This window comes from Chiroxiphia lanceolata, chromosome 22 (assembly GCF_009829145.1).
Source record: "Chiroxiphia lanceolata isolate bChiLan1 chromosome 22, bChiLan1.pri, whole genome shotgun sequence".
In the NCBI taxonomy this organism is placed as follows: Eukaryota; Metazoa; Chordata; class Aves; order Passeriformes; family Pipridae; genus Chiroxiphia; species Chiroxiphia lanceolata.
In genome coordinates, this window is record NC_045658.1 from 2,512,805 (window position 1) to 2,539,611 (window position 26,807).

Sequence of the window (26,807 nt, forward strand, 5' to 3'; positions counted from 1 at the left end):
GCGCTTGTGAGCGTCCGCACAACAACGCGCCCCGTTCAAAGTGCAGCAGCGCGGCGAGTCACACCTTAAACAAACAGACGCGGGGCGCAGAAACTCGGGGACTGCTCACACGGTGGCAGCAGCGCAGCACCCAGCACAGCGGGGATGCAGCAGGGACGAGGCTGACTGAGGGGGATAAAGCAGGGATGAGGCTGAAGTGAGGGGGATGCAGCAGGGATGCAGCTGAGGGGGATGCAGCAGGGATGAGGCTGAAGTGAGGGGGATGCAGCAGGGATGCAGCAGGGATGAGGCTAAAGTGAGGGGGATGCAGCAGGGGATGCAGCAGAGGTAAGGCTGACATGTGAGGGGGATGCAGCAGGGATGAGGCTAAAGTGAGAGGGATGCAGCAGCCAGGGACAGGCTCCTGCAGCCTCCACTGCCAGGGAAATGCAGGTTGGGAGGGACAAAGCCACCAAGGAGACCTCCCTCAGCCCAGGACATCACTCCTAGATACAGGGAATGAGGTCCCTTAGCTTGCCATGGCTCTGGAGCAGGAGGTGACACCTGTGTCCCCCTCCCCAGGGTCCAGCATGGTCCCCACGGCACTGGGACAAAACTGGTGAACAGCAGAAGCCTTCCCAGGACTGGTGTGACACCCACAGCTCTGCCACATTCCTGGCTCCCAAAGGGCAGAGCTTTTAAAACCACGGATGGGATGGATGCACATCCACACCCCATCCCACACACGAAGGGAAACACCAAATATTTGCAGGGAATTCCTTCAAATGCAGCCAATCCCACCCCTGTCTGTGCCCAGCTCATGTCTGCCATGCTCAGCAGTTACCCTTTAATGCCACATTTAATTCCCATTAGTGCTGGATTCCAGCTGCTGGAGAGCCAGCTGGCTTCTCCTGAGTTTTTCCTATTTTTCTTTGCTTCAACTCTCTCCATTTCAGACGATGGTGGCTCTTACCTCCTCTGCAGCTTCTCCCAAGCCCAGAAGGCTGTTTCTGTTGAAAAAAAAAAAGAAGAAAAGGTACATCTCTTCATCTGTACCCTCATTATAGGCTCAAAGAACAAGAAAATCATTGCAAGTTGTCTTTCCTCCGGCAAACACAGCAATTGACCCCAAAATGGTGTCAGGCCCCTCTGCAGTGCTGACACAGCCCTACAAGTGACCAACATAATTGAAATAATAATAGGAGTAATAATTATTATTTATTATTTATAGTTGCTACTATTACAACTATAGTTATATATTATTATAATGATTTATCAATCTGTAAATTAATATCAATAATTTACCCATTAATAAAAGTTAGAGCACAACATTTTCTTATTTCTCCATCCCTTCTCCTTTTCTTTGTCCTTCTGTATATCAGGGGGACACCTCCTGGCTGTTCACCCACATTCCCAAATCTTTACTTACCTCAAACCCTTGAAATCCCCATTTTATACGGATGCAGACTGTCCCAGCCTCCTGCCAGGATCACTGCATCCAGGTGCAAGCACTTGCCTGGCAGCTGGTCCAGCTTCTCCTGCATTCCCCCATCACCCTGGAGCCCCCCAAATTCGTGTGGCAGTCAGGGTGTCCTGCACCCCAACCCAGCACCAGCCCAGGCTCTCCATCTGCCAAGCAACAAAACCACGTGGAGTTCATCTGTACTTTAAAATAAGCTTTATTTAGATCTTTTATAATTTTATATTTGCATCCATGCCTTCAAGGATTCTCCCCCGCCCACAGGGGGAAAAGTTAAATCTAATGTTACCCATAATTCATATGCTATTTAGCGAAGTTCTCTTTTAAATAAATCATCCTCTTAGTAATTTTTAGAATTATTTCCTAATTTACAAAAAAGCTGAAATGCAAAGGAAACTACTCGGTAACAAGGAGATTGCTCATCTCTTCTGGCGGTTTAGAGTTTAAATTATAAAAACGCAAGGAGAACCAAAAAAAAAAACAAAAACAAAAAACCCAACAGAACAAAAAATCCCCCCCCCCCCCCCCCCCCCCAAAAAAAGAACAAAACATATAAAAACGCTTCTCTGCAGAGAAAAAAAGATGCCACGGGGCAAAGCCTGCCCTGCCACCCCAGGAGAGCCTGGGGGGGGCTGGTCCCTCTGACACCCCCTCCACGGCCCCTCTGCATCATCCCATGAGCAGGAACACACGGAGCGAGGGCATCGGTGATTTAAGACAAAACACCCTTTTTCATCTCAACCAGGGCGCGGCGCGGATCGGAATTAAGAAAAATAATACACTATTATAGTTCATTAAATAAATCTTAATACATTTTTTTTTTTTTTAAGAGCTTAAAATCATATCATAAGCATTAAAGCATAAGGTACTTGTCTTGGCATTAAGCGGAGAGCGCGCGGCGCGCGCGGGTTAGTGGAGAGGGGAAGCGGCCGCCGCGCTGGGGGAGGTGGTTTCGGGGCGTTTCCGAGGGATTTTTTTGGAAGCACAAGCTCCACCTGTGCTTCAAAATCACCCCAGAGCCAGAAAAACCTCCCCGGCAGGAATTCGTACCGATTTCCCCGCGCCCACCCCCCCCCATGGCGGCGGTAACATCCCAAACTGGAGCGAGGTGGCCGGCCCTGTCTGGGAATCGTCTTGGGATAAGGGATATCTCGGGATATCACCTTTCCCCTGCTCCCAGCTCATGCCGGATCCCCCTAAATTTTACTTGAAGCAAAGGGTGAGCCCCTCAAAAGCAGGGAAAAACAGCAGGCAAAGCTCCCACCAGCTTCCCCCCCCCCGCCGTCGGATTTCCCGGCACGTTTTTAGGTTTGCGTTTTCCAAGGCGTTAAGTGCTCCTGGGGCAGCCGAGGGAGCCCCGGGGTGGGGGGTCCATGGCTCCGACACCCCCCAATTCCCCCCTTCCCTCCCCAACAGCAGCTTCCCAGGACAATACAGTACAAACACCCCCTTCCTCCTCCCACCCCATCCCAACCGACGTGGAAAAATATAAAAATCCCAAAACTTCTGCAATAATTTAGTTAGAATAGCTCCTCTGGGTTTGTGCAAATAAATTAAAACAACTAAAAAGGAACGTTAAAACACTTATTTCCAGACCGGCAGGCGTTACAACCAGCCCGGGTGCTCGGCCAGGAAGACATCACAGCGAAGGAGATCTTTTGTTGTTGTTGTTGTTGTTGTTGTTGTTGTTTTTGTGTGTTTTCCCTCTAAGGTCCCTCAGCTGGGCAGGTCCTTCGTCCCCAGGCGAGGACATCCCGCGGGCTGGGCTCCGGAAAACAGCGGGTTTCGGACAAGAGACGTCACAAGCACAAAGTGCACAATATTTCTGGTATTTACAGAGACACAGCAGTCCTTCAAGTTTCAAGTTTTGTCAAAAGAAGAAAGAGAAAAGAACGACGACGACGACAAAAACAAAACAAAACAAAACAAAAACAAACAAAACCACCAAACCCAAAACAAAACCGACAAACTGAAGCGACAACAAAAGGAGTTACCGGGATGGGAAAAAAAATGAAAAAACACGGGAAAAAAAAAAAAGGGGGGGGGGAAAAACTGAAGTTACGACACAGCTGCATCGCTCCCAAGACAACAGGTAACACGTCCACAGGTGGGGGATATGTACAGTGGCACCCGCCCGGCACAGGGGGTCACCAGTCCGCGTCCTCCTCGATGTAGTAGTCGGGGGCCGTCCCGTCGAAGAGCCCCGGGTCGAGGGACTTGCGCTGCTTCCCCCGGGCAAACACCCTGGAGATGGAGCCAAAGCCCATCTTCTCTTTCTTCTTTTTCCGTTTTTGGTCTTCCAGGTCCTCTAGAGACTGTGGGAGGAGAGGACACGGGTTTGGGTATCCAGCTCTTCCTTCACCCCTCCCCACCCGCTCACACCGGGGATGATGGACCACGCGGTCCCAGCTCCAAATAATATTTGAGTCCAGGTCTCGAAAAGTAGTTGCATCCAGATCCCAAAAAAATATTTGCATCCGGGTCCAGAGCAATGTTAAGGTGCTGGACCGAAATAAAATAATATTCCTGAAATTTGTGTGGTGGAGTTTGCAGCAAAATTGGAACAGCTCCCCCCCACACGTTTCTGGGATTTTGGCTTAACTCAACTGGTTCAGGATTTTGGCTCCAGGAATAGATCAGAACTGTCCACAGCTTGAAAAAATATCCCAAGGGTTTAGGGTCAAAACCAGAAGAATAACCTGCTTTGCCTGTGCCTTACAAAAATCAAGACCCCAAAGGGCCCTGAGCACAGCAAATGCCTAAGGCATTACATGGATTTTGGGGCAAATTATAGGAACCTGAGACATCAAAGACTCACAATTCAAGATGACTTCAATTCATTTTTTGAAAGACCCCGAAGTGGTGCCACTGAGCCCCCCCAGAGTATTTTCTAGCACAGGAGGGGTTCTCACGAGCAGGATTTGAGAGGATTTGTGCCCTACCTGTACGATTGGGTTGTGCAAGTTCTTCTGTACCGGTCCAGGACTGTCCCCCTGTGGCAGAAAGAGACGGATCCATTGGATCAGCCCCAACATAGCCCACTTCCATGGCAAAAAGCAGCTTGTCTGGGCAGCTGAACTGCGGTGGGGCTTGGATAAAACCCCAGGAAAGCAGCTTTCTGGGGTCAGGAAAGCACCTTTCTGGGTCAGCAAAGCTCCAGGATGCCCCACACCCCAAACCCAACGTTGTTTTGGGAAGCAGAGGACCCGCAGAAACCCCGGAGCCCCTTCCTGGGGCAGCAAGCCCCCCAGCCCACAGTGCCTTACGTTGCAGAGCGAGTGTGTTCGATGCCGGGGGGAGTTGATGTCACTCGGCGTGGACGACCGGTCGCCCTCGGCCGCGGAGGCGTCGGAGATGATGGACGGCTGCCGGGAATGGCAGGGGCTCACTCTGACCGCTGGAAGGCAGGGAGGGACACGGGGAGTTAAAACCGCGCCAGCAAACCCGGCAGAGCCTCTCACTCACATCTAAAAAAACTATTCAGGGAGGGCTTTACCCATTTTTTCCTCCCCGTAAGGGGGGGTTTGGCAATAAGGACCTGCCCACCTTGCCGGTCCGCCGAGTGCTGGGGGTGTGAGTGGTAGAGGGTCTGCTGGCTCTGCCGGATGGCGGCGGTCAGCGGGAGGTCAGCCTGCATCACCCACTCCTGGTTCCCGTTCAGCACCGTCTCGCCCGGCATGGCCAAGGAATGGCGCTTGGGGACGTCCTTGGTCAGCGTGGCCAGGGATTGCTTGGCCTGGGGGAGGACACCAAGGTGAGGGTGATGGAGCAGGGAAACCATATGAACATCTCCCGGAGCAGCAGAACAAGCAGCAACACGTTGCACCCAACTCACCCACCCCTGGGCAAGTAAATACCCAAACTGTGCTGTAACCTGTGCTAGGGACCACAGAACCACAGAATATGCTGAGCTGGAAGGGATCCATCAGGATCATTGAGTCCAACTCCTGGCCCTGTGCAGGACACCCCAACAATCCCACCACGTGCCTGAGAGCGTTGTCCAAACGCTTCTTGAACTCAGACAGTCCTGGTGCTGTGAGCACTTCCCTGGGGAGCCTGTTCCAGTGCTCAGCCACCCTCTGGGTGAAAAACATTTCCCTGATATCCAACCTAAACCTCCCCCAACTCAACTCCAGCCGTTTCAAGTCCTGTCACTGGTCACAAAAGTGAAGAGATGGGTACCTGCACCTGCACTGCCCCTCAGGAGGATGCTGAAGACCACAATGATGTCTCCCCTCGGTCTCCCCCTCTCCAGGTTGAACAAACCAACTGCCCTCAGCGGTTCCTCATAAGGCTTCCCCTCCAAACCCTTCCCCATCCTCCTGGCTCTCCTTTAGATGCTATCTAGTGATGTCTTTTCCATACTGTGGTGCCCAAAGCTGCACACAGAACTCAAGGGGAGGGACTCAAGGTGAGGGACTCAAGGTGAGGGACTCAAGGTGAGGGACTCAAGATGAGGCCAAACTCCTTTCTAGCAATGGAATGTTTTCCTCCCCAGTACTGCAATAATGCAGCCACTGCAGCAACCCCTCAGGTTTGTATCAGTCCCCCAGCTCACCATGGCCAGCTCGGCCTCCAGCTCCTTCATGCGGTTGTCTTTCAGGTCGAGCTGGGAGCGCAGGGCACTGGCGTGGTCCGTCGCCTCCTTGGCTTGTCGCCGCAGCTCCCACTTCTCCCGCTCCAGGAGGTCCTTCTCCTTCGCCAGGGCTTTCACTGCGTCCTCGCTCTCCTGCCAGGACACGGGGTGGCCATCAGGAAGGGAAAATCCATGTGCTAACACAAGCCCCCTCTGCAATGACCCTCTCAGGGACCACCCAGCCACGAGCGGTACCTCTGGGGTCACGAGAGCCCCGTGCTGGCAGGGATGGCTTCCCTTTTTGGGGAGCTCCAGGATGCAGCCAGTCCCCCAAAAAGCAATGCTCACTGAGCACCTCGTTAAAATTACACGGGATTTCGCATGTCTGGCTCCATTCCCTCTAGTATTTCACAGAATCACAGAATATTCTGAGTTGGAAGGGACCCACAAGGATCATTGAGTCCAACTCATAAGGTCATACTGGGATCAAACCCACAACCTTGGTGTTATTAGCGCTGTGCTCTAACTAACTGAGCTAATCTCAAGCTTAACCTGCCGTGGTCCACCCCAGCCCCAGCAAGAGTCCAGCTGGGATTTTAGAGGCTTTTGGCCTGATTACAAACCAAGTTTCACACTCAACTCACTGCCAGCCCCCTGTGCCACGAGACCATGGTGCTGGGCTCCCACACTCACTTTCCTGTGCTGCTCGTAGTTGCGGATGAAGTCCCGGAGCTGCTCCTCCCGGCTCTCCAGCGTGGCGTACAGCTGCTGCATCTGGCTCACCAGGTCTGTCTTCTCCCCCTTCAAGCGCTTGCGGTCGGCTTTCATGGCTGTGGGAGAGAGGATGGATTGAGCACGGAGGGCACAGCAGCCCCTTGCTTCCACATCTTTTATTTTTTAAGGCAAGGAAGGATATTGAGGGGCTGGAGCAGGTCTAGAGGAGGGCAACGAGGCTGGGGAAGGGACTGGAGCACAAGTGCTGTGAGGAGAGGCTGAGGGAGCTGGGGGGGCTCAGCCTGGAGAAGAGGAGGCTCAGGGGAGACCTCCTCACTCTCTACAACTCCCTGACAGGAGGGGGGAGCCAGTTGGGGCTTGGTCTCTTTTCCCAGGCAAGACAAGAGGGCTTGGTCTCAAGTTGTGCCAGGGGAGGTTTAGGTTAGATACTAGAAAGAATTTCTTTACAGAGAGGGTGGTCAGACATTGGAATGGGCTGCCCAGGGAAGTGGTGGATTCTCTGTCCCTGGAGATTTTTAAAAAGAGACTGGATGTGGCATCAGTGCCATGGGCTGGGAACCACAGTGGGGTTGGATCAAGGGTTGGACTTGATGATCTCAGAGGTTCCTTCCAACCCAGCTGATTCTATGATTCTATGAAAAAGTACCAGAAGTACGATCCCAGGATCTGGGCTGGGAGAAGACGCCTAATTCGCCCCCAATCGCTGCAGCCCCAAAACACCCATCGTGTCACCACCACGGCTCCTCATCATCGACCCCCCTCCAAGGGGCAGCTCAGCCCTGTGGAAAAGGAGACTCTGGAGCAAAACTGCTGCCTCAGCCTCAGGGCCCAGCACAGGAAAACCTGCTGCTCCCTTTCCAGGATAAATAAACCACAGCCCGTTTATTTTTAGCTGCGGGGCGGATTCCGGCGGCGCTCCCACGAGCCCGGGGCACGGCTCCCTGAGAGTCCCCTTCCAGCTCAATGATGCTGTGTTGGGATGAGGGGAAAGAGCAGGAGCACCACAGGATGCAATGGGGTGTTTCAACAGCACTGAGAGGAACCCAAAACCTTCCAGTTTTCCCTCTCTCAGTCACCAGTGAGGGATGCTCGCTGACCACCGACACTGGCAGAAGGCTGGTAGTCCAGGGGGAATTACAGAAATACGAGGTAGGAGAAGGAGTTTCAGTCATTTCTGTACATTAATGCTTTACCCAACCTTGAACTTGGTCCTTGGCAGCACTGCAGAAATGCCCTGTAGCTCCCTGCTCCAGATACACCCCATCCCCACCAAAATAATACCCAGTTTAGGAATCAGAATACAAATATTGCTTTTTATGATACATTCATGCTTTTCAACCCTGAGGAAGTGCTGTTCCTAAGGGAGTAGGACGGTATGAAACACGATCTGCCCCTCCAACATTCCCTGCACTCACTGTGATCAGCTGAGAGTCTTGCAAGTTGCCCCTCTATAATAAAAAAAAATAAATATCCTAAACCCCCTTGAACTCACCAGAAAAACCAGCCCTGAAGCTCCAGGAGCTGCCTGTACTACAAAAACCATTAGGAGATGATGCAGCATCATGAGTGGGACCTGTCTCCATGCACACATCCCATCCTTTTCCATTAGATTACAGAAATCCATGGTGGGCGTTTCAGCCCACGCTGTGTTTTCTACACCCTGCAATGAGTCACTTCACTGGGGGCTTAAACTACAGCACAGGGTGTCTCCCCTGGTGAGGCACGTGTGGGATAAAGACAATATACACGAAATACAAGGAAACCACAACCGTGTCATGCTTCAAAGGGATTAATTTCCCTCAGGCACCTTTGGCACCCTTGGTTTGGTGCCTCTGCCTTGTGCCAGCACAGGGATGTTCTGCTCCCACCCTCCTCTGCTTGGGGACCCTCAATAAGTCATTTCCACCTGTGTGCAAGCAGGGAGAGCATCACTACCAGCCCCCAGGCACCCTCAGGCAGAATAACCTGATAACACTGATCACCCAGCCCTGACATGTGCTGGAATAGCCCCCAAAATAAGAGCAGCCCCTCCACTCACCCAGCTCTGTGCACCTCCTGCATCCCACCCCAGCTTGTCACAATCACCAGCTCAAAGAGAGCTTCACTCAGGTAGGAACTTCCTTCTGTGCACTGGTTTTATTCTACTTTTTTACTGTTTTTTTACTGTGTGTGCTGAGGATAAAGGAAGTGCTCAGGATGGAACCATGAGGAAGAGAGAGGGCTTGCAGATCAGAGGATAAAAAGGTGGGGAAAATGATTAAATCAGACCAAATAGTGGAAGAAGAGGGAGATGTCTGGGACAACAGAGATTTTCATCTGTTAGAAACCAAGAGATGAAACTCTTCAGACAAACTACTCTGCCATTAAGCATCAGAGGTAAAACAAAACACAGAAAACCAGAAAACCAGGTAGGAAATGCCACAAAAATTCATATTGTGCCATAACAGGGAGCTCTTGGGAGTCTTCTTCACTCACTTCAATGAACACAGCTCCTCCTGGGATAACTCAGCCCCTTCTGACACCGGGACTTCCCTTACTTTTTTTCCCAGCTCAAGAAATCACTAGAGAAACCCTCTAAAAACAATCACAACCACATCTAAGTCTTTGAAAAAGCCCTTTCCTGCTGCCTGTGTGTATTTAACCACAACCTTCCTCTGCCCAGTTCTTTCACTGGAACTAAAAACTTGCTGAAAAAGAAAAATTAATGATAAGTTGACTGAGCCATACCGGGGTGAGATCCAGACCCCACAGACACATATTCACATATATTTAATTTCCTCAAGGATAATGAGAGGTTCTTATAAAAGTTTAAGTCACATTTGCCACTCTTTGATGCTGGAGGTGACAAAAGACTCCCAATGAATTTAATTAAATAGTGAGTCCCCCGTAGCATACAAATTCCTTTAATTAGTGGCAGCATTCAGGGCCTTTAAAGATTTACAGAAAACACTTCATCACTCACCCATAAAAAAAAATAAAGGTGCTCATAAGTACTATTAGGAGAAGGGTAACTATCTCCCAAGGTTGCATATATATCAACTTACTAATATTTACCAATATTTCTGCCAATACATCAGTACTGCAAGAAGATTATGAAGTTTGGGTATTGTAAGAGTAGATTTTTTTCTGTTAACCCAACAGGACAATTTGCCATTTGTTTCAGTTCATATTTGAGAGATTTGCTAAAATTAACACACTTTTTTTTTCCTCCCCTCTATTACTCTCCCTCCTCCAAAACCGATTAGCTCCTAAGCTTAAAGAAGATTTATCAGTCATTTGAGAACTTCATTCCAAACCAAATTAATGGGAAATTAATTGAAAAAGGCAGGAGAAAAATAAAAAAGTGAGGCAGAAGTGAGGCACGAGGGCTGCCAGGAGCTCCTGGACCAAACCCCACTTGCTGCAGCAGCTTAATTCCTCCTCAGCAAACGAGCCCAGCTAATTACTCGGTCGGGGAAAACGAGCCTTTGCAATCCACGGCGCGACGGCAGGGCCAGCCAAGGAGGAATAAAGCAGATTTTCACTGGCTATCTGGGCCATCCAAGGAGGTGAAATGGCTTTTTCCTTTAATCTGATGATCCAGGGTGAGCTTTCTATATCCCAACCCCCCCCCAATATCCAAATGAACTCTCGCCCAGCTCATCGGCGCGGGGGGCTCTGACCAAACCTCCGACCTGTTCATAAGACAAGAAGCAAGAAATCCTAAACCCAGACCATGAGTGGAAAGTAATTCTCTTATTTGCATTATTTATTTTCCCCTCCCACCCAAGGCACGTGGCAGAAGGAGAGGGGGGGACCCACCAGCCCCCTCTGGACTCAGCTCAGCACCAGCCTCGGCAGCAAGGGATGGGGGAGATGGGCTGGGTGAACCCCCCAGCTCTCACTCCATCCCCCCATCCCCACCTGCACAAGTCACCCTGTGTTATTTGAGCTTCCACCTCCTGCCACATGATCCATCCCTTGAGCACTGGTCCTCTGGGAGAAGGATGATGGACACAGAGACGTAACGGGACCAGCTCCATGCTGGGCTCTTCCTGCTGCCAAAACAATTAAAAATCCACCCCTCAGTGCCTTTTATTTCCAACTCCAAGTGATGAGACAAAATCCAGCTGCTCCACAGGAGCGGCACAGCCTTGTCTGAGGCAGAAGCATGGATGGAACCACCCAGTGATGCCACCACTGACGGCTGCTACTACTACGTGGCCCCAGTCTGGCCTCACCATCTAATAACTTCCAGCTGGGAATTAGCTCCTGCATCCTAAAACCAGGCACCTCCCCTCAGGATGGGGGCTGCTATAAATACCACCTCTCCCCTTTGAAATTAATAATATCGAATTAAGGGAAAATAAATGATAGAATATCCTGAGTGGGAAAGGACCCACACGGATCACTGAAGTCCAACTCCTGGCCACGTCAGGTGATGGTGGCCACACCATCCAGATGAGCTTTTGGAGGACGTAATAATTAGTTTTATTACCTGATATTACATGAAAAACATAGAAACACCATCTCTGCCCAGCTTCACACTCCCAGAATGAGGCAGCAGAGCCCAAACACACATCAGGGCACTGGCAGCAGATGCAGCCTGCCTCTGACTCTCCAAAGAGCAGCTTCCCATGACTCCCATCCCTTTCCAAGCCCTTCTCTCGCCCCATACAATGTGAATTTTCATGCCAGGAACATAATCAGAGCTTCCTTTATCACTTACTGAATCATACCCTGAATTTTGTAACGCAGCAAAGGGCACCCTCAGGGAGCACCGCTCAAACCTCAGCGATGCCCCGCGCAACAGGAACGTGTAAAACCCATCTTGTCCCATTAACATTTACTTAATTTCTCCTGTTTCTCCCTCCCAGCCATGAAATTCAATATTGTCACCATGACTAACCCATAAAATTGGTCAGCCCTGTGCAGGGATCTCAGAGCTGTTCCCTGCTTTGTACTTAAATCGGCTCCTCGGGTGCGGCCGTCACGTCAGGAAGATCCTGACGTTGAAGATGTCAATGTTACGTGGTGTCAGGCAGAGCCAGCACTCACTCCTGGGGGTGCAGAGGCATGGAGCAGGCAGGAAATTAGAGTCCAAAGTCAAATTTCAGGAAAAACTTAGGAGAGGCGTTTCATCTTCGGGAATTTACCTGGAAACACCCCTGCTACGAGGCCAAGGGCTTTCCAAACCTGACCCCAGCGGCCAACAAGGTGACCAATGACTTCTGAAAATTTAAGGTGGGTCTTCAAAGGTGAACAACAGGCTTTCTGTACAGAGCTCCATGTCCTTATGATGGAAAAGGCTTCCCTGCTTGGGTCCATGGCTGGAACATCCATCTGTCAGAACATCTATTCTCTGGGACACCCGTCTTCCAGGACATCCATCTTCTGGGACACCCATCCACCCATTTCTCTGCTACCCACCCCATCACTGCAGCAATCTGAAGGTACTGTGAGTCCCTCCAGGAGGTTCCTCCCAGCCCAAACACCACCCCTGGGAAGGTCACAGCTCCAAGATGTGGGTTTGGGAGGGAGGAGACCAGGCTACCACCTATTTGTGGAGCAGACACAAAGTCAGTTCACACCTTCCCGAGCAGCAGGGAAAGGTAGCCTGAGGTTTCCACTTTGGCACTCAGAAAGGAAACAGAAACCAGGTTTGCTCTCCGCATGATAATCCTGCAGGCCAGTTCCAGCATATGGGATAAACCTTCCTAGAAATGGGGTTTCTGCCATTAGCCCACATGCTCATGGATGTCACCTGGCCAAGAGGCTCCTCGAGCCCCCCAGGCGCTCGGGCACCGTCCCTGCCCACAGCAGGACCAACAGTAATAAAGCTGTCTGCAACTTCTCCCTTTGGGGATTCCCACATCAGAAATCCAGACCACATCCATAACTTTCCAGCCAGGGTTGGGGAAATAATAATAACTGCACTGATGCTGGAAGCACGATTCAGAGTCCCAGTCCCGGCAAAGGTGGAGAGGGACATAGGATGTAGCACTATGGAATTTTAATTGGATGTTAATTGATTTTTAAAAAAGTGCAAGGGCTGGAATTAGCCCAGGAAAAAGTGGAATAACAATGGATAAAGCACATGCTGACAGGGATACAGGAATTGGTCGAGTTAATCCTGCAGAGCATCCTGTGCTGGGCCAGATCCCTCCCTCCCTCCACAGCAAGGGCTTGGTAGCACAGCACAGGGAAGATGCTGCACGGCCTGATCGGCTCTATCCCTGTGCCAAATGCTGTTGGAAAGGGCTGGGAATGCACCTCCAAAGGGGGACCCTCCACCCAGACCATCACAAACCAAACCCTGTGAGGCCCTGCAAAATAAAGGCTCTTAAAAGGTGCTGCAGCCCCCAAAAGCAAACCCCACTGGCAAACCCCCTCCACAGCACGGACCAGGGAGCCAAGATCCATCTGAACCAGCTGTGCTGCACTTCCAGGCTCCAAGCCAGCACCGATGACAGCTTTCCATATAATTTATCTGCCAATGACATTCCACAGGACCCAACATGGATCGTGGGACGCTGCAGGCACAGCGATGGTGCGGCCGGCGCTGCCGGACACGGGGCTGTGTAGGGATGGAGGGATGCAGGGAGGCAGGGATGTTGGGAGGCAGGAATGCAGGCTCTGAGCGGGAAGCTGCTCTTGGGAGGTGCTTTCTGCCCGCAGAACACGACTGTCACAGATCCCTGAACTACAGGACAGCACGGCCAAGTTTCCCTGCGCTCCTGGCTCTGGCTTATCCCACAGTTCCTTAACACAGAGCCCCCACTTCCTCAGTGTGTCCATCAGCAGATGCATTCCTCCTGGCAGAACCAGTCACCAGGCGCCAGTTTTCCTCCCCTTTTGGCTACGTTTCTCTACGGACAATTTTTCATGGAAAGGAAAAAGGACTTTTTTTCCCCCCTCCAGCTGCTGATCCCATTTTCACTTTATCCGTCTCGGTCACCGTGCCAAACCTGCTCTGCTGCCCAGCGCCTCCAGCCCACATCCAGCCCAGCCAGCTTTTCCAAACGACTCAAAAGCCTCCCAAAGATTGCAGAGGAGGGAAGAAGCATCGACTGAAAAAGGCTTCGTGCAATGTGCCTTTCCAAGTGCCAACTGACATTCCCTCTCCCTAGGCACCACACCTGCGGAGAAGTCCTGGAAAACCAACCCCAGGGGCTCCAACTGTGGCAAATAAAAGCCCAATAAAAAACCCCAACATTATATTATTTAAATATTTAAATCATTATTTAAATAATCACGATTTTCAAGCCAAATTAACTTTTTCTCCTCCACAGAAGCTTGTATGACCTCACCGCAGCTCCTTAGATGACTTCTTGCTCTTATTTCTTTTTTTGCACATGTATTACAATAGTTCTGCTTTTCTGCTATTTTGCATTAATCAGCAGTTCCCCTTCCACACGCAGAGAGCAAATATTCCCTAATTAAGGTTTTTCTCCTCCAATTACAGTTCTATAAACCCAGAGCATTTCCTGCTGCCGGAGGCTGCACCGCTGGCGTCGAGGGAGGCAGGATTTTGAAGGTATTTTGGCTGCTACTGATTTAGGGAGATGCTTTGGTAAATCAGACAGCGATCACATAAAATTTCCTGAACTCCCTTCCCCAAACACTGACTCAGCCCAATTCCCTGCCTTTCCGAGCATCTCGGCAGCCCGGACAGGGGGAGATGTGGTGGCCCCCTGAGCTCCCCACGTGCTGCTCAGCCTCTGAGCCTGAAAACTTCTGACAGCTTCTCCTCATAATCCGCAAACATGAGCTGACAAGTGCAAGTTATACTCGGTATGTTGGGGATTTGAGATGATATTTAGAGCCGTGGCGCTGCCAGGGTTTGACGTGTGAGAGCTTCCCCTGCTCAGGATCATCCCCCGGCTCCAGCTAACAAACCATCCTGCCCGGATTTATTGTCAGCTCGTTTTTGGGGTGGAAAAGCTGCAATGTTGCGTTTTGCTCTGCGCAGCCCAGTCCCGGGGCTTGCTGTGCTGGGGAGGGAGGGAGGGAGAGCGTGGCCCTGAGCACCACAAAAACATCCAAACCAGGCATGGAGGAAGGAGGAGACCCTGCACATCACCTGGAGGTAACTCCACATGGGATAAGGAGAATTGCAGTCACCAGGAAACTCATTGCTTCCCTAACAAGTCTGAGGGGCTCAAATCCAACCCACCCCCACCTCCAGCTGCATTTCAGCTGCTGCCTTGGCTCTACTCTACAGCTGTGAAGGAATTCCTTTGCAATGCTGCAAACAGCCCCCACACCCCATTTCCCAGCCCATCACTGCATCCCAGTCCCTCTTGGCCCCACACCCCCCCTTGCAGGGGCAGGAGATCAGGGGGTCCCAGAGAGACCAAACCCCCCCCACCACGTGCACATGGTGAGGGCACTCTGCACAGCCCAAACGAAAAGGATGGCTTTCCCTTCCCTCATTAAACAACTCCTGGAAGGTTTAGGGTGCCGGGGAGAGGTGCAGGAGAAGAAGGAGGCGCAGCCTTACCCTGCAGAGCCTCCTTGGCACGTGCCAGCTCCTGCTCCTTCTGCGCCAGCTGCACCTTCAGCTCGGTGGCCGAGAGCACCTCCGGGGACTTGCTGCCGTGCGTCTCCTCCAGGTCCTTGGTCAGCATTTCCTTCATTTGCCGGAGCAGGTGGACCTCCTCCTGCAGCTGGGCCACCTCCTCCCGCAGCAGCGCTGGAGGAAGAGGAGACACAATGCGAGGAAGTGAGTGACGGCTCCCGGCACAGCCCCCGCTGGAAACTCGAACCCCAGGGAAACGCCGCTGGGGTGACCCCTCCCCGCCGGCAAAACTGCTCTGCACAAAGCCCAAACCCTGCCTCATTCTGGGAACAGGGAAGGAGGGCGAGGGATGACACGGGAAGGCGCCGGGAGGGAGGGGGAAGTCTCCACTGGGTGCTGCTTTTGCATTAAAAAATTAAAAATAAATGTTAATGTAAGGATAATAAATAAAGGAGCACTTTCCCATACAAAGCACTCGCTGACAGGGTGCTCACATGGCTGGGATCCAACAGAGCCTCCTGAGCTCTGCTAAGTCCCACACACCTCAGCTCTGCCACCCATGTGCTCAGGGTACACTCAACAAAACCCAACAAACCCACTATGAGACAGGAGAAGGGAAGACGACACTTCCACATGCAGATCTGAACCCTGAATTTTGCAGATTTACACCCAGTGACTGCTCACTCCTCCGAGCAGCTGCACTGCAGGAGCATCCCAGCAGATCCCAGCCTGGATCCCCTCCACAACAGGCGCTGGAGGAAAGCTCCAGACACATCTTTTCCTACAGCCTATCCACTGTTTAATGTAATAATAATGCCATTTCTACATTGCACCCATCGCCCTCATCCTGCAAAACACTTTGGGGCTGTGCGTGCACCCCTGCAATCCTCCAGCCGAGTTTGGTTTGCTTTCCTTCCCCTTTAAAAAACAAGCAGAGGAAAGCCCTTACTTATCCCAAAGTAGCTTACTGATTTCACAGAATCACAGAATGGTTTGGGTTGGAAGGGACCTTAAAGACAAGCAGGTCCAACCCTCCTGCCATGGGCAGGGACACCTTCCACTAGACCAGGTTGCTCCAAGCCCTGTCCAACAGGATGGGCTTGGATGGGACATCCACATCCTCTCAGGTTTGCATCGTGCCCATGGACACGGGGAGAAGAAAACACCCACCTCAACACACACCCCACAGTCACAAGAAATATTAAACAAAAATTAAACCCACGCACCCCTCTCCAAGCTGCCACAATTGGGTCCTCTCCCCAGTGTCCCCGTGTAGCAGCCAGCCCAGGGGACACCAACTGGGCACGGAATATGGGGGTTTTTTTCCCCCTTATTTGTCCCTGGGTCCCTCTGCACGTGTGCTGCCCGCTTCCCTTCCGGCACCGCTGGCGGAGCGAGGCCGGGAGGTGACGCCGGCGGCAGGACAGGGAGAGGCGGCTCCTCCCCGGCAGCTGCGCCAGGAAGGCATAAAATCTGGTTCACATACTTGAAATGCTTCCCGAATGAAAACTGGCAAGGCCCCATTCTGTAAATTATTCAGCAATAAAGTCACTAACGAGGAACAGTCGAGCCCCGGGCCGGGGGGTTTGGTGCAGCCCAAAGTGCTTTCTTGAAATCCGTGCAAAACAGCAAGGACCAGAGGCGGCCAAGGCCAACAGGATCTTCCCCAGGGATGGCAGAAATGTCCCCTCCAGCCTCTGGGAACCCGGAGAGGATGTGAAGGGCTCGTACTTGGTGGAATATTTACTGTGTAACACTCACCCTGTGCCTTCCCCGGCCACAGAAAGTCCCATAAAATGCCCCTGGCTGCAACAAATTGCTCATTTTTTTTCCACATTGGTAACTCATTTCCACCTTTCCTTACATGCCACTTCACCCAGGAGACACAGAGGGGTATTCCCAGGAAAAAAATAACCAGCATAGGAGGATGGGGCAGGGCAGCTTGCACCGATCCCAATGTATTCCTGGAAATTGCAGCTTTTGGTGGGAACCAAGAAAATCCCCACACGGCACAGACCTCTCTCGGGAAGGGAGAGGGGAAACAAGACCAAGAACAGGCAGTCCAGGGGGGAATTCTGCAGCAGAGACTCCCAGAGGAGTCCTTGAGCCCCAAAACTCCTTGCTATAACACACTGTACAGTGCAGTCTGCCAGAACTGCACCATTCCCCTCTGGTCCCAGTTAGAAAATAGTGAAGAAACCCCAAAGCATCCATCCTCCAAAGCAGGCAACAAGGGAATTTCATCCCCAACTTCATGCTCAGCTCCCACTCCCAGTAGAAACCGCTGAAGGATTAGAATCCAAGACCTGTGGGAAGCTGTAAATGCAATCTGGAGAAGAGCATGAGGCACCACGCTCCCCATGGCACCAGCTGCAAGCCAAAGTCTATGGAGAACACGAATTATTGAACCTGGGATCAGCCATATATCCTAAATCCTTGCTTTTTTATAGATATAATTTGAGATATACATATCTGTACAAAAATGGATTATGCTTTGCAATATATAGTTATATTTGATATATATGTATTATTATTATTTATAGGGCAAAGTCAAATCAGTTTTGAATATATATATCTTTATATATATATAAAATTGCAAAGTACAATACATGCAGCCAAGGCTTGAAAGGAAAGTTCCTCTTTCTAACTTCCTCCCAGGGCTGCTACCAATGTCACAGAATCCCAGAATGGTTTGGGTTGGAAGGGACCTTAAAGACCATCCAGTTCTACCCCCTGCCATTGGCAGGGACACCTTCCACTGGCCCAGGTTGCTCCAAGCCCTGTCCAACCTGGCCTTGGACACTTCCAGGGATGGGGCAGCCACAGCTTCTCTGGGCAACCTGTGCCAGGGCCTCCCCACCCTCACAGGGAGGAATTTCTTCCCAATATCCCATCTAACCCTTCCCTCTCTCAGTGTAAAACCATTCCTGTCACTTCATGTCCTTGCCAGAAGTCTCTTTCCAGCTTTCTGCACTTTTGTAAGAGGGGGGTCCCAAGCTGGGGAGCTACTTAACAATCAGAGATGCTCTTTAAAATACAAACTCAACTCATCTCTAGGTCTCGAATCCTTATTTTCTTCTAATAATGTTCTTTACAACCCTTCCGTTTCCCGTTTCAGGACAGACGTGTATGTAGATGTGTATTTATCCTGCTGACATCCTGGATAAAATCACCCTCCTGACTCGTGCCCAGCAAAGCAAAAACCATCTCACTGGTAAACTCACAAAAGCGGCACAAAATGCAGCTTTCACCTGAGACAGTAATTTACCAACGTGAGCCTTGTCGTTTGTACTGCATCCATCTTTCATACGTCCCCTCTGTGTACAGCAATCGTGTCAGCTGAGTTACACGGGGGGAAAAAAAAGGCTTTTAAATGGATCTCTTTAAAGTGATGCCTGTTCCAAGGCCAGCAAAAAGCTTTGCTGCTGCACGGAGAGTGGATCTGCTGCCCAGAGGAGGCCAAGATGGGATTTGCAGGAGCAGGAGTGGAAACTTCAGCCCCAAATGCTGTCTGGAGGTGTTCACCACAATTACAAAAACCCCAAAAAATCTGATTTGCGTTGTCTGTTGAAGCATAAAGGATGCAGAATCCAGCAGTGTCATACAAGTTTAATGCTATCAACTGAAATATAATTAACAGCCAATTATTTCGGCGGGAATGGTAGTTTTCATCAATTAGTCTGGGAAATGTTTAAATTACATTAATTTCATTGCTGCCTGCTTGCAGCAGATTTGGAAGGGGTTGGAATGACTGATGGGGCTTGTCCAAGTGAGGCAATGCCTCCTTCTCCCCTGGGTGGTCAGGAATTACAGTAAGCACCCAATTCCCCCCAAATAAAGGTTAAAAAGAGAAGGGGATAAGCACAAGGGCCTTAAATGTGTCCATCACCACTTCAGTGCAGTCCTGCTGCTGTGCATCCCCAGCACATCCCCTGGAACATCTCCTGCAGCACTGAGGTGCCCCCTATGACTTCAGAGGAGCTGTTGGCCACCATTGCTCCCTTCTGGATGGGCACCAGGGTGCTCAGCAGAGCTTCTTGGGCTAAAAACATGGATTTTGGCTCCACATATCCATCTTTTACTTTTAAAGAAGCTTTAAAAGTAAAGCTTTTAAAGACCACCCCCTGCTGCTGCAAGCAAGTGAGCTGTCACACCTGGACACGGGTACAGACACTCCTTAGCAGTTTTGGGTTAAAGCTTCCGCCCAGTGAGAGCAAATCCTTGCAAACACCATTTCGGAGCACTTCCTGAGTTAGACACCAGCTTGGCCTTGGCGCTTTCACACGGTCACAGCTCTGGGAGAGGATCCCCGGTCATGAGCCCCGACCTCGCACCATCAACCAGTGCTCGAACCGATGGGGCAGGACATGCAGAGACCACCTGCCTGCCAAGTTACCCCCGGTTTCCTGGCACTCCCCACTTCCAAAAATAATGATTATTTCCACCACGCAGAGTCTTACTCTCTCGTCTGCCCTGGTCACATGCTGGTGGGATGTAATAAAACCTGATATAAACCCCTGTGCCGGCAGGAGGGGTGGGGAGGTGGGGGGGCAGCGGGGTTCGGGGGGCACAGGGGTTCGGGGCCAGGTCGGGGGTTGTGAAAGGCTTCCAGAAGCACACACCATACGACACCAGCGGTCGGTGGGCTGAGACCCCCGCGGCAGCCCCCGCAGCCGGCGGGGAGCCCTCCGCCAGCTCCCGGCTCGCTCCAACTTCTCCGCGACACAAAATGGACAACGGGGGCACCGGGACCCGCCCGCCCCGACCCTCCCCACGGCCACGGGGGCACGAAGCCCCTCGCCCCTGCCCCTCTCTCGCCACGGGGCGTGGGGACAGCACGGCCACCCCCCGCCACCTCCCCGCGGCCCCGGGCAGCTCCCAGGCGTTGTTTTGTTTCTCCCAGGAGGAAGCGAGCTCCAAGCACAAAGCGAGCGAGGGGAAGCCGTGCACGCCGGGCTGTGTCCTCCCCCACGCCGGGGACACCCCCCCCCCCCGCCGGGGGACCCTCTTACCTGCGTGGGCTAAGCAGGGGCACAGCGCCCTGCCCTGAGCATCGTCGCCGGCCGCCCCTCGCCGCCCGCGGGGACAATGGGCCGGGCGCGGAGCGGAGCCCTGCTCGCAGCGGCAGCTCCCCGGCTTGTTCTCCTCCTGCTCCGACCTCATGGCGGGGGTCCCCGGGCTCGGGGGTCCCCGCGGACGGGGGGTCCCCGCGTGGGGTGGGTCCTCCCCGGCACGACGCGGCGCCGCGCGGAAGTGCAGCCGAAGCGCTACCTGCGCCGGGAATTTGACCCTTCGCCGGTCGCTCTTGCAGGGCTTGATGTCACGGCACGGGAGGAGTGGCTTTGCCCCCGCACGGCCCAAGGTGTGCGGGACGGGGCCCCGCAGCAGCGGCCGCCGAGGGCTCTCCGGGAGCCCCCGCGCCGCGCAGGAACCCGCGGCCGGCCGGCGGCGGAAATGATTCCCGGCTGGAATCATCATCCATCGCTCCCCGCCGCTGCCACCCACCGAGCGGAGCGCCCGCCGCGTCCCAGCGGCACCATCGCCACCGCTGGTCGCGATACTCGGCCAGCGCCGCCAGCACGGGGGGGGAACTGAGGCAGGAGGGGGGTGACACAGCCCCACAGCGCACAGCCCGGGCCGGCTCGTCCGTGCAAGGCAAATACAGGCGATGTTCTTGCCCACGGTGCGGTTGTTATTAATGTTATTTTAAACACGTGGGATGGGGGACACAGAAAATCCCGTCGAGAAAGCAGGGACCACCTGCTTTTTGTAATAAAAATACACCGCAACAACCAAGCTCTGTGAAACCCAGCAGACTCGTGTGGCTTTTTCAGAGAATCATTAAGGTTGGAAAAGACTTCCAAGATCAAGTCCAACCTTCAACCAAATACCACCATGCCAACTACACCATATCCCAAAGTGCCACATCCCCTTGCTTTCCATCCAGGGATGGTGACTCCACCACTTCCCCAGGGAGACTCTTCCAATACTTACCCACTCTTTCAGTGAACAAATTTTTCCTAATATAAATATTTTTGCTCTCTACAGTCCATGCTGCACTGTTACTTGCCTTCACCCTGCTGCCTGCACTGCCTGTTTCCAAGCCCTCCACATCAGACCCACTTTTTTGAAGTTATTCACACCAAAGAGGTAAGAACTGGGCAGAAGCACTTCGGGTTTATAAATCTGTCCCTGTCTCTTTGCTGTTATTCTCTCTAGATGAACACTGCCTAGACAGCCCAGGGATGGTTACAGGAAGGCCCAGCACGCTGCTGGCACACACCTCTCACTGTGCCCAGGAAGGTAACACTTGCACAAAGATCAGAAAACACAGTCCAAGACAAAAGAAATCATCAATATTCCATTTTACAACAGTGCATGGCACGCAAAGGCTCTGCCAGCCACCCTGAACACACCTCCCCCGCCCTACAGCAGCATCATCTCAGGCATGGGGAAACTGAGGCACACCCCATGTCCACGGGCCTTGACGGTTTTGGGAAGTGGGTGACACTATAGCCAGGGGAGGAGTGAGCTGCCCCAGCTAGGAAGGGATGCAGCCACAGCCACCTCATACACCCAGGTCAATAAACCAGGTCATCACCCACGCTGTGACCCTCTGGGCCCCACGCTGTGCTGCCGGGCATTGCCCCCTCCCTATCCTGCTGCTTCCTCGCCAGCAGCTTTGGAAGGGGAAGGGAGTCGGTTTGTTGTGCAACAAGCCCTGGTTCTCATTGCAACAGGCTGGCAGTGCCATGCAGCCCGGGGCAGGCAGGGCACTGCCCCCAGCACCGCTGCCAGCTGTGCGATGCCCCCATGGCCCCAGCCCCTGCCATCACCCACCTCGGCTCCTGGAACCCCAGGAAGGATCTGCATCACCTCCCATCACTCCCTGTTTGCACAACTCCCCTCCCCGGGGATCCAGTCGGAGCGAGCCCATTGCCGACTCAGCTCAGGATGCAGCGGGAACGCTGCCACGGCCGGAGCCACCCCACGGGAGCAAGGAATCACTGCCAGCTTTGGGAGCACCTGCAGGTTTAATCCTGCTCTGTACGTGCGAATCCTTGCTCCCCAGTGCAAAGGTACCCGTGGCCCCTGGTGTGACGTGCCAGGGCACAGGAAGGTGCTGAGTCGCAGCGCCGAGAACCAAAGCAGAGGGAGGAGGTTCTCCACGTCACAGGCATTGCACAAGCCCCAGGCTCCCCAGGAGCAGCTCCTCGGAGCCTCCTCCCTGGCAGAGGAGCCCGCTGAGTGAGTGGGAATGCTGGGCTGGGCTCTACCTGACTTCTGCTGACTAATGGTGGCCCAGCAGCATTATCCACACCCACAGCACCCGTCAGTGCAGAGCTGCTGCTCTTTGACCCACCAATGCCACCCGCAGGGATTCCCAGGCAATTAACAATCTCTTTGGAAGGCACAAGGAAAAATGGTGCTGGTTAAGTTAAAAGATGGCATGTGCCTCAGCCAGGTTTGTGTGGTGCTGCTGGGCTCTGGGCACTGAGTGTGTCTCTGTGTGTTAAACTGGAGTTGGGGTCTGGGTCTCCTCTCCTTGCTCTGGATCAAGCCATAACTCTGTATCTGGCGGTGGTCCCTGGCCCTTATCCAGGAGGAAGGCATGGCTGGGGAGGTATTTCTGTCCCTGGAGTCACTTTCTGTGGATCCTGGCTGCCACCAGTGCTGGGAAAGGGACAGGTGCCAGTGTCAGTGCAGGGGATCTGGCCCTTTACTCCAAACTGGCCAACCTCCTTCAACCCTCCCTAGCCAAGACCCTTCTGCAGGGCCAGGAGGGACCCTTCCCACCCAGGCCTGGATCAGAAGGTCTCTTCAGGCTGATTCAAATTGTTCAGCCTCCACTGGAGGCCAAACCTGTATCATGTGTCCCATCTCCAGCTTCCTGGAGGTCCCACTCTGGAGGTTATGGCTCTGAAGCAAGTCAGCTACAGACAGTCACGGCCAAAAAATGTCCCAAATCCTTCAAGATCAGGCTGAAAATCCCAACCATCACCCCCAAGGGCCAGGCCCACCAGAGACTGGTAACAGAGAGTCAAGTTGGGGTCAAAAAGTTGTCAAGCCCTGGCACAGGCTGCCCGGGGCAGTGGTGGAATCACTGTCCCTGGAGGGATTTAACAGACCTGCAGATGTGACACTTGGGGACATGGTTTAGTGGTGGCCTTGGCAGTGCTGGGGGAATGATTGGACTCAACGAGCTTAGAGGGCTTTTCCAATCTGAATGATTCTGTGATTCTATGAAAAATCACTTCAACTTCAGCATCGTGACTCCAAAGGGAACCCGATCTCCCTGCAACACATAATAGTAGCTGGTGGCTGATTAAATGCAGCTCGAGCACATGGATGAGCTGTACATCACTGCCCTGGAGGCACCAACACCTGCAGTGACTGCTGAATAACCTCAGCCCTGCCAGAAGAATCTCTGCAGAAGGTCAGTGATGCATCTGTGTACCTTCGGATTGGAGCTGGTCCTTGCAGAGCCAGGACCTGGAGAACAAGCTGTCCATAAAACCCTCCAGAAACATAAAAATCTGGAGACCTCATATGAGGTCTGCAGCAAAATGCCACCTAATTCCAGGAAAACTTACTAACACCTCTCCCCCACGCCCACGGAAACCCCCTTCTCCATCCCCGTCTCTCGCAACACAAAGACAACGGGAGCGAGGGGATGTTTCGAAACAGAGCTGATTTCTTTTTTCCCCCTGGTTTTCCTCTCAAGGAAAACTCCTCTCAGAAAAAAGTGACAGATTTTTATCAAACATTTCACTCATGGCAAATTGGCGCTGTCGCCGAGGAGAGCGCTCGGCTGGGAATTTTGGGGGCGCTTCGGGAACCTCCGTCTGCTTTTTGCCGAGTCAAAAACCCGACGGTGGCGAGGCTGGAGAACGTTATTAACGTGTGAGGCGAGGATTAATTAACGTCGATCTGGCTCCAGAACCAGAGGCGGGGAGAGTAATTTTCATTCAGGAACTTGGCACCGTTTAGCACCTCCTCCTCCTCCGGCGCTGCCGGAGTATTTTAAGCTCCTGAAAATCGCACGTGCGTCGCCCAGAGTTTTTGTAGTGATTAATTAAAACCTCGACAGAGAGAAAAATCCCAATTTTTTATTACGTCCCCTACCCAGGCCATACTCAGCGGCTTCCCCCTTCTTCAAAATAGAACTGCAAAAGCTGTTTACCGTGTAAAGAGTCAAAAAAAGGGGCAAACATCATCATGCTGGTTCCAATCTCACTTGGTACAACTTCCTGAGCTCATCACAGTTATTTCTATTGTCTTTTTAATTTTATCATGACAATTATAGTTATCAGCACAGACATTTTATGCCTAACTTCTGGGTTCTGTACAATATCTTCATTCAAATGCTAAAAGGCTGTAATGAGACTGAGATAATGGCCCACAAATATAAATGATACAGATCAGAATAGAAGGAATTTGGTTAAAAAGGAAAACAAATAGAAATTATCCATCCTAATTAGCATTCAAAGACAGGAACTGGGGGGGGGGGGGGGGGAGGAATGATGTGTTATGGAGAGGGTTGCTCCACCTGGTACCTGAACTCCAACAGAACCTGCTGTGCTACTGCCACATCTGGATCCAGTGGCAAATGTCACAGACCCTTTCCCACCCTTCCCAGCTTTGTCAGCACTAACAAGGTGAGGGATGGCAGCCACAGCAGGACATTTGTGGCCGTGGAGGGGACAGGGTGGGCATCGATCAGCGAAACGTGAGTTCTGCGAGAGCTCTGAACCGCTGAACCCCACCAGAATCAATATTTTCCTTTTTAAACCAACGCTGGGGAGAAAAGCACATCTCATATGGATTCAGTGTTATTCTGGGTTTTACATTATTCATTGAACCTCATCCCATGTCATGCTGCAGTGAATATATTACCATATATGATGACAAAAAATTACACGACTCCTGCAAACACACGATAAAGCACCAGGCCGGGCTGCTAAAGGAGCCTCTCGCTCTGCAGTTGCTCATTAGCAACCTGTAATTAAGTTGCTATACACTGAGGTTGTGCCTGTGCCACCAGCCACTTCGTGGGGAGAGAGGAGTAAAATAATAACAATAATAATTATAAAGCAAAAATAACAATAAATCAGGCAGCAACACACCCCAGGGCTGCGTGGTGGGTCTCGAACTTCGGGAAACGTTTTCTTGTTGAAGCCTTATCTCACCCACAGCACATCCAGGGACGTCACTGCAAGGCCACCAAGGGCCACCACGTCCCCAGAGCCACCCAGCTCAGCCCACCCCAGCAGGGACCATGGGGGCAGTGGCAGGGAAGGAGCTGCATGCAGAGAAATAACAGGGAAAATCGGGAGCCTGCCTGGAAAAGTTAATGATTTATCCCCACATATAAATGTGCTGCTATTTCTAAAAATGCCTTTTCACCCTCAATGCCACGTGATTGGGATGGGGCTGTAGGTGGGCAGCTCCACTCTGAGTTTGGCTCCTATCTTTATAAACAGATGCTACTGCCTTTTTTAAATTATTTTTCTAGCAGCTGCCCTACAGCTTCCAGAAAGTTTCAAACAAGCAATTTTAATGATCTCTTTTCATTAACCACTCCATCCATACATATATTTATATCTATGTGTATTAGGGAATTCAGTACAGAAAACAGCTTTTTATGATACCTGCACAACCTGCCACGTTCATCAACACGACCAAAACTTACCCAAACCCCATTTCTTTACACCCAAAACCTGCTGCTCACCGGGCAAGAGACTTGCTCACGTGCACAGACTCCAAATGATGCTACAGCACAATTTTTTGGTTGCTTGCAGGAATTGCAAGGGGGAAAAATAAGTGGGAATAAAGGCTGGCTGGGATGGCTGGGCTCTGCAAGGCAGGTTAGGAAAGCCTGGGGGAGCTGCAGGGATCAATGACCCCGTGAGCCCAGACCCATCCCGTTCCCCTCCTGTCCACTGCGTGATCAACAGAATATTTATAAATCAATTGAAAGCAATTAATCAGCTGGAGGAAGATAAGGGATAATGAAGAAAAGAGATTAGCTGGCGATGCACAAACAGGGCTCCTCCGGGGAGGAACCGCCGTGGTTGGAAGCCTCCTCTGCAAAGCATATTAGCTCCACTTAAAAAAGAAATTTAGAAGAGGCAACCTGAATAATTAAAAGGAAGAGTTAATGGTTCGTGCTAACAGCTTCTAAAAACCTGCAGCAGCCGTGGTTGGTGACCAGAGGGGCCTGCAGATAAACCACTGCTCAGGGACGCTCGGCCACAGCTGGATTCCTGCATCCCTGGGTCCCCCTGGTGTGATGGAGCCAGGAAGGCTCACAGGGACACAGGGAGCTGCAGCGTCCTGCTGGGTTCACTTAAGTGACCAATGCCTTCAAGCTGAGTTATAAATAATAACAGAGAAATGAGTCCAGGACTTGAGGGGAAGCCTCCAGGGATGTGAGTCCTAATATTACCCACTGTGGTAGCATTCCAATCACCAACCCGCTCCTTGTCGGCTAAGCCAGGGCTAAATATACTTCTGGGTTGATCCCCAACTAAAAA

General features: G+C 52.0%; 1 protein-coding gene across 4 annotated transcripts in view; it reads right to left on the minus strand.

Moving 5' to 3' along the window:
- Window positions 1-1,640: 1,640 nt before the first annotated feature.
- The window catches only part of KAZN (kazrin, periplakin interacting protein), a 201,271-nt gene continuing 176,104 nt past the window's right edge, over window positions 1,641-26,807 (minus strand). For 2 of the 4 annotated variants that reach the window (XM_032709069.1, XM_032709070.1), the window contains 7 exons: window positions 15,253-15,444; window positions 6,729-6,865; window positions 6,018-6,188; window positions 5,006-5,195; window positions 4,726-4,856; window positions 4,402-4,452; window positions 1,641-3,774 (listed from right to left, as the gene is read on the minus strand). In XM_032709069.1, the coding sequence (XP_032564960.1) occupies window positions 3,607-3,774; window positions 4,402-4,452; window positions 4,726-4,856; window positions 5,006-5,195; window positions 6,018-6,188; window positions 6,729-6,865; window positions 15,253-15,444 (1,040 nt within the window). In that variant the 3' untranslated portion in view covers window positions 1,641-3,606. Of the gene's footprint in view, window positions 3,775-4,401; window positions 4,453-4,725; window positions 4,857-5,005; window positions 5,196-6,017; window positions 6,189-6,728; window positions 6,866-15,252; window positions 15,445-20,282; window positions 20,380-22,110; window positions 22,136-26,807 lie in introns of those variants that run through there. The other 2 variants (XM_032709071.1, XM_032709072.1) reach the window with 2 other exon arrangements.